At 46.0% G+C, this 15,431-nt stretch overlaps 1 protein-coding gene across 8 annotated transcripts in view; it reads right to left on the bottom strand.

Moving 5' to 3' along the window:
- Positions 1 to 15,431, bottom strand: part of LOC121866828 (plexin-B-like) — a 441,813-nt gene that overhangs the window by 339,224 nt on the left and 87,158 nt on the right. For all 8 annotated transcript variants that reach the window (XM_042366560.1, XM_042366559.1, XM_042366563.1 and 5 more), the window contains exon 2: positions 4,862 to 6,251. In XM_042366560.1, the coding sequence (XP_042222494.1) occupies positions 4,862 to 6,187 (1,326 nt within the window). In that variant the 5' untranslated portion in view covers positions 6,188 to 6,251. The remainder of the gene's footprint in view (positions 1 to 4,861; positions 6,252 to 15,431) is intronic.

The following is a 15,431-nucleotide window of genomic DNA, read 5'->3' as shown; positions in this document are numbered from 1 at the left end:
GCCACGGACACTACGGGTGGCAAACACGGACGGTAGACATGGACACTACGGGAGGCAAACACGGACGGTAGACATGGACACTACGGGAGGCAAACACGGACGGTAGACATGGACACTACGGGAGGCAAACACGGACGGTAGACACGGACACTACGGGAGGCAACCACGGACGGTAGACACGGACACTAAGGGAGGCAAACACGGACGGTAGACACGGACACTACGGGAGGCAACCACGGACGGTGACATAGACACACTACGGGAGCAAACACGGACGGTAGACACGGACACTACGGGAGGCAGACACGGATTGTAACCAGGGACACTACGGGAGGCAACCACGGACGGTAGACACGGACACTAAGGGAGGCAAACACGGACGGTAGACACGGACACTACGGGAGGCAAACACGGACGGTAGACATGGACACTCAGGAAGGTAGACCCGACTGCTAGCTACATTCACCATGGCAGGTCAAGGACATTTCGGACGGATACTGGATCGCCCTTGGCTAAATACCTATGCCAACCCACACTTTACGGACGCTACCTACACCAACAGCAATCACGGACGCCCCACATACACACACACACACACACACGGGCGAACGGAGAAAAACAATTAAGCTATTGGGAGATACCGGAGATAAGCCAACACACGTATATAACAGTCAAGGGGGAAGAGAAATTACTGATGGTGATGGCGGAGATACAAGAACGACCGGAAATTACCCGGAAAAATGGAAAACACGACGACCACGCCCCCCACGCCTTCAAACACGCCCTCACACACAAGCTCCCCCGCATACACACACACGCCCACACCCACTCTCGCAAAAGCATGTACACAGTTCAATTACGCACATGTACAGTAGGTGCAGGAGCCTTGGGGAAAATACACCAACACTTTTATCCTCGTCCGCAAAATAATAATAATAATAATAATAATAATAATAATAATAATAATAATAATAATCTGGTGATTTTTTAGTTAAATATCTCTCTCTCATCTTTTTTCGTCCCAGCCCCAGTTCCTTCCCTCCCTCCCTACGTTCCTCCTTCCATCAGCCCCTTCTTCCCTCCTCTCCCTCAGTTACCCCCTTTATCTTCCTACCTCCATCCCTCCCTCCTTCGCCACCTTCAAGCACCAAAGTTTCACTCAATCCCGGAAGAAAAAGTCGTCAAAAGAATCCTCGGGTTGGCAGCCACATTGGTCAGGTGACGAGGAGAAGGCAACTTGAGGCTCCCAGCACGACCCATGAAACATTTAGAGTCAAGTTTAGCGGAATAAGTTATACACCAACACGATCTACACAAACTTAGCAGCCAGGGTTAGGTTAGGTTGGGTTAGGTCACAGAAGCAGGCCGTGTGGGTGTGTTGCTCAGTTAAAGCCTTCCCTATAACCCTCACCTCATGAAATCAATAACTATCACCATTGACAATTTCAGAAACTTTGAGATGAATTAAATATATAATGAATAATAGGATAATTTTTCATCATTCACTGCAGATACTGAGATATATTATATTAAAATGAATAAATTACTAAATATTTTAAAGGCAAATCAAATTATCAAAGGAAAAATATATATACAAGACGGAAATTAAAATAAACAACTTACAAGATTTAACGATTAATTACTGTAGAAAAATAAACCACTTACAAGATTTAACGATTAATTACTGTAGAAAAATAAACCACTTACAAGATTTAACGATTAATTACTGTAGAAAAATAGATGACGTGAAGTTTCATTGATCGGAAGAGTAGAGAACTGTCATGACATCACAGGGCAAAGTTCTTCTCAAATCAAAACAGATGTATAAATTTAACAGCAGCCGCCCCCACCCACACACCTCTCATGTACAGCCGCCTTGTAATGTGTAGTAATGGAGGCGTGGGTTAGCTAACAAGCCCACGCCTTTCTCACTAATTCACTCTCTCACTATACCACCATCAAGCAGCACACGCCATGCCACGCACTACACACACACACACACACACATACTCCTATATGTTCTTTTTACTAACCCAGGACCACCCATGACCACCATCCTCCACCACAGTACTCACTTTTCTAAGAACCTCACACCACCACTAGTATCACCACTATCATCAACACCACTAGTATCACCACTATCACCAACACCACTAGTATCACCACTATCACCAACACCACTAGTATCACCACTATCACCAACACCACTAGTATCACCACTATCATCAACACCACTAGTATCACCACTGTCATCAACACCACTAGTATCACCACTGTCATCAACACCACTAGTATCACCACTATCATCAACACCACTAGTATCACCACATCATCAACACCACTAGTATCACCACTATCATCAACACCACTAGCATCACCACTATCATCAACACCACTAGTATCACCACTATCATCAACACCACTAGTATCACCACTATCATCAACCCCACTAGTAGCACTACCATCACCAGCGTCGTCACCACACCCATCTCACCTTAATGCCGTTCTTGATTCCTTCATGACTAGACACGCCCTCTGCACATCTATTCCTCCCCCACCCCCTCATTCCCCCTTCCCCCGCCCTCCCTCATTCCCCCTTCCCCACCCTCCCCCGCCCACCTCATTCCCCCTCTCTTCACCCACGCCCTCCCCATTCTCCTCCCCTTCACTACCCCCTTCACCACGCCCTCCTCATTCCCCTTCCCCCTCATTCCCATTTCCCTTCACCACGCCCTCCCTCATTCCCCCTTCCCCTTCACCACGCCCTCCCCATTTCCCCTTCTTCCCCCTTCACCACGCCCTCCTCATTCCCTTCCCTTCACCACGCCCTCCTCATTCCCTCCTTCACCACGCCCTCCCCATTCTCCCCACCTTCGCTACCCCTTCCCTTCACCACGCCCTCCCCTCATTCTCCTCCCCTTCACTACTCCCTCCTCATTCCCCCTTCCCCCTCAACCCGTCACCTGTCCACCTCTTTTACCAACAGTTCTTTGAGGACGTTTTTCACCAGCAGTCATACATACAGACATATCATCTAGCCTGACTATGGGCCTGGTACATAGCCGCTGTTTTTTTTTTCTGTTTTTTTTTATACGACATCTTTATGAGCCATTAAGCATACCAGGTCTTTGGTACCTCGTCACCCAGCCTTTGCAACACATCCACCACAGACATAAACATCATAATTAATTAGGCTGGTCATTTTACCCGACGTGATAAGCTTAGCATGTCCGCCATCAAAAACATTCACTCATACACAGGAGCACAAACCGAGTTACGGGGAGGGGGGGCCTTTATAAACACACGCGGGGAGTAAAAACAGTGTAGCGGATGAGACCATTCAGCCGCTACTTTGCCAAATCAACAATAACAAGAAAAAAGCGCGGGAGCCAAGTTACAATAATAATATAAACACACACGGTCGAGGAGAGGGAGGGGTGGGGGGTGACAAGAGAGTCGTAACCCACCCTAGTGTTCTCAGAGACGTTCCATCCCTCCCTCTACCTCCTCTTCACCCATCCCATCCCCGTGATTCATACCACCTTTTTTCCCCTCCCACCACCCTAACTTGTGTTTCATCTCATAAATATATCAGCTGCAATACAACCAGTCGCCCAAACACCGCTACCCAACACCACCTCCACAAAAACACCAGCCAGTACCCACACTCCAACACCCCTACCACCACACACACATACCACCTCTTCATCTGCCATCCAACACTACCCCCAGTCCTCCTCCACCTACCACTCATCCATGTACTCCCTATTATCATGCACCACCACCTCATCCACCTACAACAGAGACACCCACCATCACCACCACTACTACTCCTACCACACCAAAAACTTCACACCATCCCTGTAAGTTCTGTAACAGCCATCTACCACCACCATACCACTACTACACCACAGCAACCACTTAACACCACCCCTGCGGCAGCCACCCAGCACCGGGTCTGCACAGTGTAGTGTCAGTGTAGTAGTGGGACGCAGTAGAGCTGTCCGTGTATATCCCCTGGGACTCATCACCGTCTCCGAGCCATCAACCCAAGACTTATTTAAGACACCGCCATGAATTTCATATCAGATTTGAACCGCTCCAGACACCACTTCACTCGACCGCAACTTACCCCTATCACACGACACTACAGCGGCCCAGAAAAACGCTGGCATTGGAGCGCCAGACGCCTTGTCTAATCTCACGTTGCGGAGGCTTCAGCGATCGAGCATCAGGAGACCGTTTCTTGTGGTGGCAACGAGGCGTGGCGGCGAGGCGTGGCCATTAGCGCCTGGTTAGCGTCAGGACCTGCCATCAAGTCTTTTGCTCACGCTCTTATCAGGTGAAGGGACACCGCTGAAGTGATCCGGGAAGCTTCGGATCATTTGCCCTCCCGTTCAAATAGTGTGGAGTGAAAAAGAGAGAAAATACGATCTTAGTTTAGAAAAAGAATATTGAGTCTGATTATGAAGGCTTCCTGTTGTGCCCCTTAATTAGTCTGTATATCTGGATACATTTCCGAGTACAGTACTTTTTCTCCCGACTAGCCAACCACACTGTTACCGCCACCAGTTCTCAAGCCACACATCCACCGCAGTCTATCTCATCAAGTTGTTTTTTTGTGATGAACTTATCTGTTCCCTCTCGATGACTTGTATTGGTTCGTCAGTGATGTTTATGTTTGCTGAAAACATGTAGAACAAGGTAGAGTCTCAGATGTTAACACTATGTTCTCTGACACGTCCACGTGGTAATAAAACACAATAGTAGCCTCAATTCACTGCTGCTGCTGCTACTACTACTACTACCGCTTCTTCTACTACTACTACTACTAAATGAAGAACAAATATTAGGTACTTACCCCAGCAGCAGGACACTTGCCGTTGAGGATGGGGCCAGAGATGTACTCCATACTGCGGTACAACATGGACCCGTTGAAGCACATGTGAATGTTTTCGTTAAACTTGGCAGCAATGTCATGCACAGAGTACACACACACGGCAGAAGCGGTCTCAGACTTTGATGTGTGTCCTTGTGAGGGCGCGAACGTGGCTATCAATATCGGGTCTCCCACGCCCACACCCATGGTGGTGGCCAGATCACTGCCAGCACTGACCAGCTTGGCGTCCTGCACCAGGTTGTAGTTGGTGCCTTCCTCTCCTTGACACTCGAGTGTGATCTCTGTGTACGAGTCATAGTTGGCGTCCGTAATACAGGTGCGAGCCAGACGCGAGATGTAGCCAGACTCCTCCTGTCCTGGTAAGTGAGATCTCTTCTGCATCGTCACGAAGTAGGCATAGTCACTCGCGTTGAAGCCGTACACGTACTGCACTAAGAAGTGGTCACGGTATTTGACGTCTATACGAAGTAGAGATTGTTTTGAGAAGGAAAATTCGGCGTAGTCCAGGTCATAGAGGTTCCTGGTGGATACGGCGGGGACGTCATGGCGATAATCCCCGACAGTAGTGAAGGTGGTGCCCACGTACAGTGCCGAGGACCCGCCCCACGCGTTGTAGTGCTCAGGGCCCACGAAGGCGAAAGTTGAGGAGTCAGGGTCGTTGGCAGCCACAGAGCGAGGAATGAACTCCGGTGTGAGGGACAGGTTGGCAGTACGGAACTTTTCACACGCTCCTTGAGACACGGAGCCACACATGATTAGCGTTGATGCGTCTGGGTCGAGTACCAGCACTTTGTTGATGTTGTCTGTGAGGACCTGCTTCACGCGGTTCTCTACCCCACAACCTGATGCATGGCACCCAGGGGAATCGAACCTGGGCCCCGTTTCCACTCGCGCCTCCAAGTTCAGTTTGTTGATTTCTAACGCCCAGAGCCTGTTGGTTCCTCCTACATACAGGACGCCCGCGTCTCTGTTGTACACCATGTGCTGCAGCTGCAAACTTTGGTTGGCCGTCCAGAATTGCGCCACTATACTGCTGGTGTGGTGATGGGTGTCGGTGGCACCGCTGGCCCGGTGTGTCCGGTGCCCCGCCGCCACACACCCCACACACAGTAACACCAGTAAGACTAGAACACTCACGCCCACTCCCCTCACTTCACGCCCACAACAGGTCCCCATCCCTCCTCTCCGGCGGTGTGGGTGGCCCGCGGAGTGGCCCGCCTGCTGGTCCACCCGCGCGGGCCTGCGGGCCGGGCCGGGGGCGTCGTCTGTGGAGCCACACTCACACATGCTGCCGCGGGGGGCGCTGCTCCCGCCCACGCCCGCCCATCAACACCACGCACCACCACTACACCTGCGGGCACAAACAAAATGCAAATTTAGTATAATGTAATAATTAAAAGATAAATTATGACTAATATCAGACTTACCCACTATCATTAACAGGTAAATACAAACATTGGCCTTTCACTAAAAAAATACTTATGAATATTTATTTTCCTTGGACATAAAAACTACAAACATTAAAAAAAATCTATGAATTTCATAACATACATAAATATTTAATATAATATGTGAGCATTAATTTATTCGACATATTTCCTGCATAATATTACAGGCAGAACCCCACCTCCCCTTATTAGTGCACACCTGTGTCACCTGATGCTGAAATATTTGGTCATGTATGTCATCTAATTAATGTAAACCTGCCAGTGTAGATAAAAGTACCTTTGATACAGTTTAGATATTAAGTAAAAATTATAACTTTATCAACATGTATTTGTAATCTCATCAGGTTATCTGCCTTTGTCCTGCTGACTTAAGTGATAACGTACGGGTCACGGCTGAGCTGCTGCTGTGCACAAGTGAAAGCAGCTTTGGCTCTCACACTTTATCCCTCACTTTACGCTGTCTTGTGGCCGCCCGAGGCCTTGTAATAAAGTACACCTGATGTTCTAGTACAGTCAGGAGTCCCTCGCTTGAGTGAATACTGCCACCTGGCTCTTCTAACCCTTCACCACACGCATACACGCACGCACGCACGCACACACACACACACACGCAGTTCTGTCCCACTGTCTATTAACACAAGCCTTTTTTCCTAGTCCATCCACCAAGCAATTACACAACAACAACCCTAATTTAATTCCCATCCTTACACCATCCCATTATCCACCACCCTATCCACTCTCCTATTCATCCCCCTACCCACCTCCCTATCCATCCCACCACACACAATAAATCCCTCGTCACCATCCCTACGACACATCACTCACACATCCCTGTACTTGTCCCGCTATTGTTATTATCTCTATAGTCACCCTTTACACCCCCAGTCCATACAACATTTTTAACACCCTCATCCTACCGTGTCTTCTGTCAGCTCCATCACACACACTGTATACCTAAAGGAGCTAAAACGCGGTGTAAACTATATTGGCTCTCTCTCTCTCTCTCTCTCTCTCTCTCTCTCTCTCTCTCTCTCTCTCTTTACGTCTGTTAACACAAATATCAACGTTATATTTCACTCTTATTCTCTTCTTCGTTATCCTATCGTTTTTTGTCTTCGTTATCGTATGTATCTCCTCGCCTTTGTTATCCTCTTCGTAATCTCTCTCCTCTGCACACCCTCAGCTACTGTCACGGGCAGCTGGGGATTTTAAACACAATTCAGTTTTTCCCCACCTAAAAATCGTAACTAACCTAATATAACCTAGCTTAGTATAACCTAACCTAGTTTAATTTAATCTAACCTAACCCCCTGCAAAATAAAAATGATCCAAATTAACCTAATCTAACCTTCACTCTGTCCAATTTCTTGTCATCTCTCAGTAATTCGTTTTCTCGCCCACTCTATCTATCTATCCATCCATCCTTCCTTCCTTCCTCCCTCCTTCACTCTCCATTCAGATTCACCCGAAACCAATATAGTCATCCCTCTCTCTTCACTTCCCCAGTAATTAATTACCTTTCCTTCCTAATTTTCAACTCATCTATTTAATCCCCAACCTCCAAAAAAATTAATAAAAATCTTTTATATTCCTCCAAACCGCCATGAGAAGCGTTAAATCATTTCCCCCACTCACTCCCTCTCCTCCCCCCTCTCACCTCTCCCTCTCACCTTTACTACATTCAGACCAAGTCATAATTTCAATCCTTTGCCACACAATGACTGGGAGAGGAGAAGTGGTGGGTTTTTTTCCCTCCATCAAACGCCAAATGCTCGACCTCCCTCCCACCACCCCCACTCTCTCCTGTTCCAGTAGTTGCCTAGAAATTTCCTTGAGATAATTATGGACTCTTTCCTTACCTCTTTCCCTCCCTCACTGTCCCCACTTCCCTACCTGCCACTACCCACTCGCCCTCCTCCCTACCACCACTCCCATATCTCTCACTTGAAGTATCTATGTAGAAATTAAATTACCTAGAAGTTATAAAAGGTTCTCCCTCCTCCCCTGCCAGCCCCCCTCCTCCCCTCCCAGCCCCCCCCCCCACCTTGCTGATTTACCTAGATTTTACCATGAGATGATTTCAGGTTCTTTGATCTATCCTGCCCTTGCTACCTGTGTGTGTGTGTGTGTGTGTGTGTCTGTGTGTGTGTGTGTGTGCGTACCCTCATGCCTTTTGTGTGCCAGTGTTCCAGTGTTATTGTCAGGTACAAAGAACGTCAACTTTACTGGGATTGAGTCACGGCAAAACATACTACACACACACACACACACACACACACACACACACACACACACACACACACACACGTGCGCACGCAGACTTCACGTATGTACACACACACAAACTAAAATACATAACTCTCAACAGTAACTGATGGCAATTAATGCTAAACAATTTCATTACAAAGCAACATTAAAATATTTAAAATAACAAAATAATAATAAACAACAAGAATAATAATAACAATAATAATGATAATAATAATAATAATAATAATAATAATAACAATAACAATAATAATAATAATGATAATAATAATGATAATAATAATAATAATAATAATAATAATAATAATAATAATAACAAAACCTTTACCCAGGGATATGAAGGTCACATAAGCAAGCCTGAGGACCCCTTTACATACATACATTTACAAACGTAAACTCTCAACCTGACACAACAGTGAGGTCATCGTGCCTGGAGCCAGCAGGTGGTGGCTCTCTGGCCTTTGGTGTAGCCAGGACATTGCATGGGGCGTACGGGTAGTATAGTGGAGGTGTAGGGGTGGGTGTAGTGGTGTAGCCAGGACACTGCGTGGGGTTGTCCAGATAGTGTAAGGGAAACTTTGGGTAGTGTAGGAACAAGATAGGGTGTAGTGGGTATGGGTGGTGGTGGTGGTGGTGATGGTGGTGGTGATGATGATGGCGTGGGTAGTGTTACGTTGGTATGGTTTGCGTGTAAGCTCAAGTCAAGGTATTATGGGTATAGGATAGCGAGGTCGTGTGGTGTGGCGTGGAGAAGGGGCCATGGAGGACAAGCTAATCCGGCCAGTTATGTTCCCTCCCGGGGGCAAGGGCCAGGGTAGGTCTGCCCCACCGACCTGTCACCTCCGCTCCTCAAAGGAATCAAAAGCAGACCTGTTTGTGACAACACACCGGGATAAAATATCGTCTCTAACCCTCTTGTATTTACCAAACAAAGCAACAAATGTGGATAAAATATACTCCAGCCCTCTTGTGGCCCTACAAAAGAAAAGTCCCATTGACCTTTTCTTTGTATTACGGTACAAAGAGACGAGAAACGAAGACTAAGAGAACGAAGAGAAAAAAGAATAATAAGAAGAAATATTAAGAAAGACTTTATTGTAAAAAAAAAATCGTGTAATAATATTATACGTAGCTTCTAAAACTGATCATTTGTTAAGGTCTATTCCAACACAACAAATAAATTATCGGTATATTGAGGGAATAATAATCTATGTAATGACCACTTCTGACCTACAGTACCTCAGACAAATACAGTGGTGGCCTACAGAATCCACGCAGCAACAACCCGAGCCCTGGACAATCACAAATATTTAATGGCAATTTTATGTTAGCCAAGCTGGACGAATCTGGAATAAATTCTTGACGGCAACCCAGCAAAATTGCGAGCAAGACATCCTGTGGTTCACAAGATGAGCGTTGCTTTAAACACGAGACACGCTGCAACACGAGGGAACAGCCAAGTCAACATGAATATACAGGCCATAACAGCCGCCCGAGCCACCACTCTGCCGTGTACGACATCGTCTGCCCAAAACCAAATACGATAATAGAATGTTTAAAAGGCCGCAACAATGTCTCGACCCCACGAGGAAGTCGGCTGGAAAACTTATACGATGCTTTGGGTTCACGTGAGGAGCCGGACTACGAAAGATTCACACATTAAACTTTCCATCAGATTAAATTGACTTATACTTTTAGGAAATTACCTGTTAAAAATGACGTCAACAATACAACAGTACCGTAAATAAATGAACCTTCTGAGAACCCGGACCTAAGCTTCCCTATATGGGTTTGTTTAAGTCGTGTTTGGGACTAAATGGCTGAGGCTATGACTTGATCACGACTCTGAATAAAGACAAATTTCAAAACAAATTCTAAGCCATTCGTCTTAAGATGACGTGTACATGTTCAGCTTCCATAATGTATGCTTCAGTCACGTGCTTGTTATACGACCTGAGATCACCTGAAGATTAGACACCCCAGCATATTTCACCTGAAGATTAATTACCGGTAACCCTCCTAACGTTAAGCTAACCTAACCTTAACCAAAACAAACTTAATCTAACTAAGCATAGTCTAATACTAACCAAACATTATCTAACCTAGTCCAGCCTTGCACTAACCTAACCTCCATAGGCTGTGTTGTAGTTAATCTTCTGGTGAAATAACTTTGGGGTGAACTAATCTTCAGGTGTTCCTACAAGCCTGACACCTTCCCTCACGTACCTACATACACCTGGCATTTGTTTCGGGGGAGTTCCTCTTTACTGCTACACACCTGGCTGGGTAAACACGCCTCATTAGCATTTATCTGATTAACCAGAGTATTACTGTTTACAGCCAGCCTCTACATCCTGTTCAGCGCCATAAATTACGTAAACGATCATCGCGCAGGTTAATACTACTACTGCCAGATGTTTTCTTTCGTGTGTGTGTGTGTGTGTGTGTGTGTATGGCATCTACAGTAGGTCAAAACACCAGATTTTATAAACAATACGGTAACATATGAAGGAAAAACAACACACTCAAACATTTCCTCATATTCCTTTAATATTTCTTTATCTCCCCCAGACATAGAAGTGATTTGGGTGAATATCATCATACTGTTGTCAACCCGACCATCTGTCCTTCAGCGTTCAGACGTATAATTTCACTTAATCTCCTCTTACTCACTGGCCGCATGCAACTAACTTTCATACCCACTTTTTTTTTTTTACACAAAGTTGATGAACCTCGTCGATTTGAGTCTCTGGTTGTGGGGATCCGCCAAGCCACTGAAGGCTCTATTTGTTAATTAAATCGGTTGGTATATATAATCAGATGTTTACAATAGGATTCATCACATGTGAAGGAGAGAGAGAGAGAGAGAGAGAGAGAGAGAGAGAGAGAGAGAGAGACTAATGTCGACACGGATGTTGGGATGAAAACATAAATGGTTGAAGGAAGGTCTTACTACTGTACACACACAAACCCTGGTGGATGGTTGTGTTTGTTCTGTGGTATTAAGTTACTCTCATGTTACTCTATAAGGTATTGTGTTTATTTCCTCAGATACTAAACGAAACGGTCAATTAAATACATTACTCGTGTTCTATTTATTATATTTATTATTTCTGAGGATTTAGAAATACTGATATAAGAAAACAAATGAAAACACATTTTTATCACGTCTATTTTGTTACTTTTTTTTATTGTATCGTTTCTTGTCGGACAAAACCATGAAAGTTGGACCATTTATGTAAAAAAAAAATCACGTAGACTTAGGTAGAGGCGTGGTGTAGCGTCTTTGAAATTCAAGGCCAAATGCGCTCCTGAGTGTGTGGCAGAGGCCATCTCGAAGTAGAAGCCTTGGTGTGTGGGTGAGAGAGAAAGTCAAACACGAAAAAGAGTTCACCGTTCAGCAGTCCAATCAAGAATAACAGCTTTCTCACGCTGACAAACCCCAAACTCAAAAACAAGAAAGGCTCGCAGCTGTCAGGCATCAACGCTGGAAGAAACACTTTGGGAGGGCTGTACGTGGCGAATCCATTACGCGATGGTGATCCTGGAGTTCTTTGTACACCACCACTAACCCTTCCCGCCCTCCCTCAATCTGGGTACCAAGTCACACTCATGTTTTGTATTGACGTTCCCGCTGTTCATAACAACTGTTCACCATGTCGCTGTTCATGGGATCCTGGTGTTCCACGTCATCACAGGCTGAAGACGGAAAAGTAATGCCTGACTTATTCTCTCTGAAATATTGTCGACTTCATAAAGACAACATTTTTTCTTCTAACATTTTCCTTCAATACCCGAGTCAACAATAAAGTCTACTTAACTGGACATAATGAATGATCTAATGTGATATTTAATAAAAAAAACTTAAATTCTTGTGGATTTTTTTTTCACGAAATTATCATAAGACACAATATGTTCACCCCGCTGGCAGATGTGGGGGGTGATAGTGTCAGTTATAATACTTGAGCTAAGGATATGAGTTAGGGTGATCACTGGATGGCCGCGTCTCATTACATTAAGCTAACATTCCTTACGCCTAAGAAATGTAGCACTTTCGAGAATTTAGATGGCACTGATGATGTGAGACTCACGTGTGTACTACGGGAGGCCGCTGATGCCCGTAACTTTGCCACCGTACAGCTAGAATCGTCATATAAAAACTTATATTAGACCACCTGAAGAATAGTCACCCCAGAATTTGACAGGGTGCCTATTCTTAAGGTGGACACTCTAGGGGTGACGATTCTTCAGGTGGGGTCAGGTTAGGTTATATTGATTGTGGGCGGGGTGATAATTCTTCATCGGCACTCTGGGGTGACGATTCTTCAGGTGATCTCTTATATTTCCTATAAATTGAAAAGGATTTATCAAACGAAATTATTCTTCATGAAAGGAAGACAAAGTAAAAAAAAAAAGAAAAAAAGAACGACGACGGAAAATCCTACTCACATTCACAACGTCTAAAAAGTTCGAGCTTCCGTGTTGGATTCAGCTCAACACTGCTGGGGCCTGTAAGAGACTGCCAACAGGACGCGGGCAACCTCAGTGAAAGCCTCGGCGGGCTCTTCTTCACCTCACATTACATACAAACTGGATCTCATTATACAGGGCAGACGTGTACGACCTGACAACACCATGTCGAACACGGGCGTTGTGGCAGGTAAGTGCACGCAGGGAGCTGAAGGCTGCTTGTTTGTATGGTTAACCACTGCATGACGTGACTCCAACCGTCTTACGGGTTCCGAAAAGGCCAGTAATTCCGTCTTAATGCGGGAGTTCATCTCAGCTCAGCCCCTCAAGAGTAAAAATCTTTTTCTTGCCTGCAGCTTCAAGTCATTCAGTGCAATAAGAGGATAAAAAAAAAGACGCGCGAAGAAAGATGAGAAAGAGATGAAGAAAATTGAATACCCAAGAGACTGATCATTTGGGTGGATAGTGAGACAAGCCAATAAAAAAGTCATCATCAAAAGGCTCAGGACCCTCACAGTGACCGGCCACTGAAGTAAACACCATGTGAGCTGTCCGGTCAACTTGATCCGCCAATATAACCAGTAACGTAGCTATTCCATGAAGCTAACCAATTGCGTTTATCACTAAAACTGGCCACTCCAACTAAGCAATAAAGGTGGGCAGGTGAAGCAGCAGTGATGGACACTGATAACACATTGAAGGTTGAGAGGAACAGCAGCCACCAACCAAAGTTTCCCGCGTGTCCGTCCCAGGCTGGATTTTCTGGTCATAAGTGTTAAGCCGACCAAGGCTGGCTTTTGTCAACAAACGTGTCCGACACTGAGTGACTCCGACCTTGGCTAACCTCCAAGGCACCTTACAGCCGCTCTGACGACACATTCCTGACCTCCTCACTCTTACAGCCAACACCACGATACACAACAAGACAAGTGCCGCAATAAAACCAAAAGAACGCGATCCAGTAATGCTAAAGTTAGGTACATTAGTTGTGGTTAGTGCTGCTGTCGGACATGTGGAGAAGGAAGGGAGGGGACCGGTGATGTGCAACAGGGACAGGGCTGTAGTGCCCCCTGCCAACAGTGAGTGTGAAGGGGTCCCGCCGTCGTTAGATTTAATGATGTCCGAGGCCTGGTATGACCAGGTGGTGGCACGGCCGAAGGACATGACAACGCTATACCAACTCCACATGGACACACTCGCTAATTTATGATATAGGCACAAAGGGGCCGCATCCCACACCAGCCACGTCACACAGGATCAGTAAATCTGCTTGGAAGTTTATTTTATTATTCCACGAACGAGCAACAACTGAGCCCTGTTTGGTTGTTCAACACACGTGGTCCAGGAAGCTGTTACTAACCGCCTGCTAAATGGGCACATAACATTTCAGTTTAACCTACACTAAAAAAATATCTATTTCGTGTTAACTTTGGTAAAATATGAGCTACCAGCAAATTATTTACCGATGGCTTGTGTTTAGGATGAATACGGTGAAAAAAATGTATTATAATATCGCAGTACCTCCAAATATTACACACCACACAGTCCTGGTTACCACACACTCCTACGGCTGAACGCTTATGTATTACCACACAATGCTGTTCCTCAACACTCGCTGCTCCACACTCTTGTTCGTTGTTACTGTCCCTTTGCCTTCCTGCAACACGACCTCCAGAGCATCAGACAAGGCGAGGGTGGGGGCGGACAGCAGCTACCCAGCCAGAAAGATGGAAAAATAGGTGCCGGCTGCTGAGTCACTACCAGTAATTCGACAGCAGCAGAGGCGGTGGCGAGGACCCAGGCAGTGGCGGGCGTCCACCAATGACTGTGGCAGTAGGGACCTTATGACTACGCTAGGGAGGGGCCGATGATGGTTGTGCCTGACGGTCGGAGTAACAAGGGGTCCAATGGGTGAGGTAATAAGGAGGTTCGATCTGTTATGAAGACAAAGGGCCCCGATGATTATGGTAGTAGCAAGGTGGTGTTGGTGGTTCTCGTGACAGAAGCCTACAGCAGTAAAGGAGACCCTCGGCTGTTGTAGTAAAGGGAATGACGTCAAGGTGAAGGTGGTAGTCAGGAGGTGTATGGCGAGGGTTAAGGATGATGACACTAAATAACGCGTGTCATCTTCACTGAGCAGAATAGAGGTGGAGGATTGTGATAACGTCATATTACCGCGGCGGAAGATGGTGGTGATGGTGACAGCTATAGGTCCTGCTGACGTCACCCACTGAACACTATACTAACAAGCTCCCTCAGACTGTGGCACCTCGACTCGGTATAATTAGGTTCATGGTGTCGCTCCCGGCTAATGGACTATACACATTCATGGCAACGCCCACTAG

Source organism: Homarus americanus, unplaced genomic scaffold, assembly GCF_018991925.1.
Source record: "Homarus americanus isolate GMGI-L3 unplaced genomic scaffold, GMGI_Hamer_2.0 scaffold40108, whole genome shotgun sequence".
Taxonomy (NCBI): Eukaryota; Metazoa; Arthropoda; class Malacostraca; order Decapoda; family Nephropidae; genus Homarus; species Homarus americanus.
The sequence above is the reverse complement of the archived record's forward strand: the minus strand, read 5'-3'. Positions and strand labels throughout refer to the sequence as shown.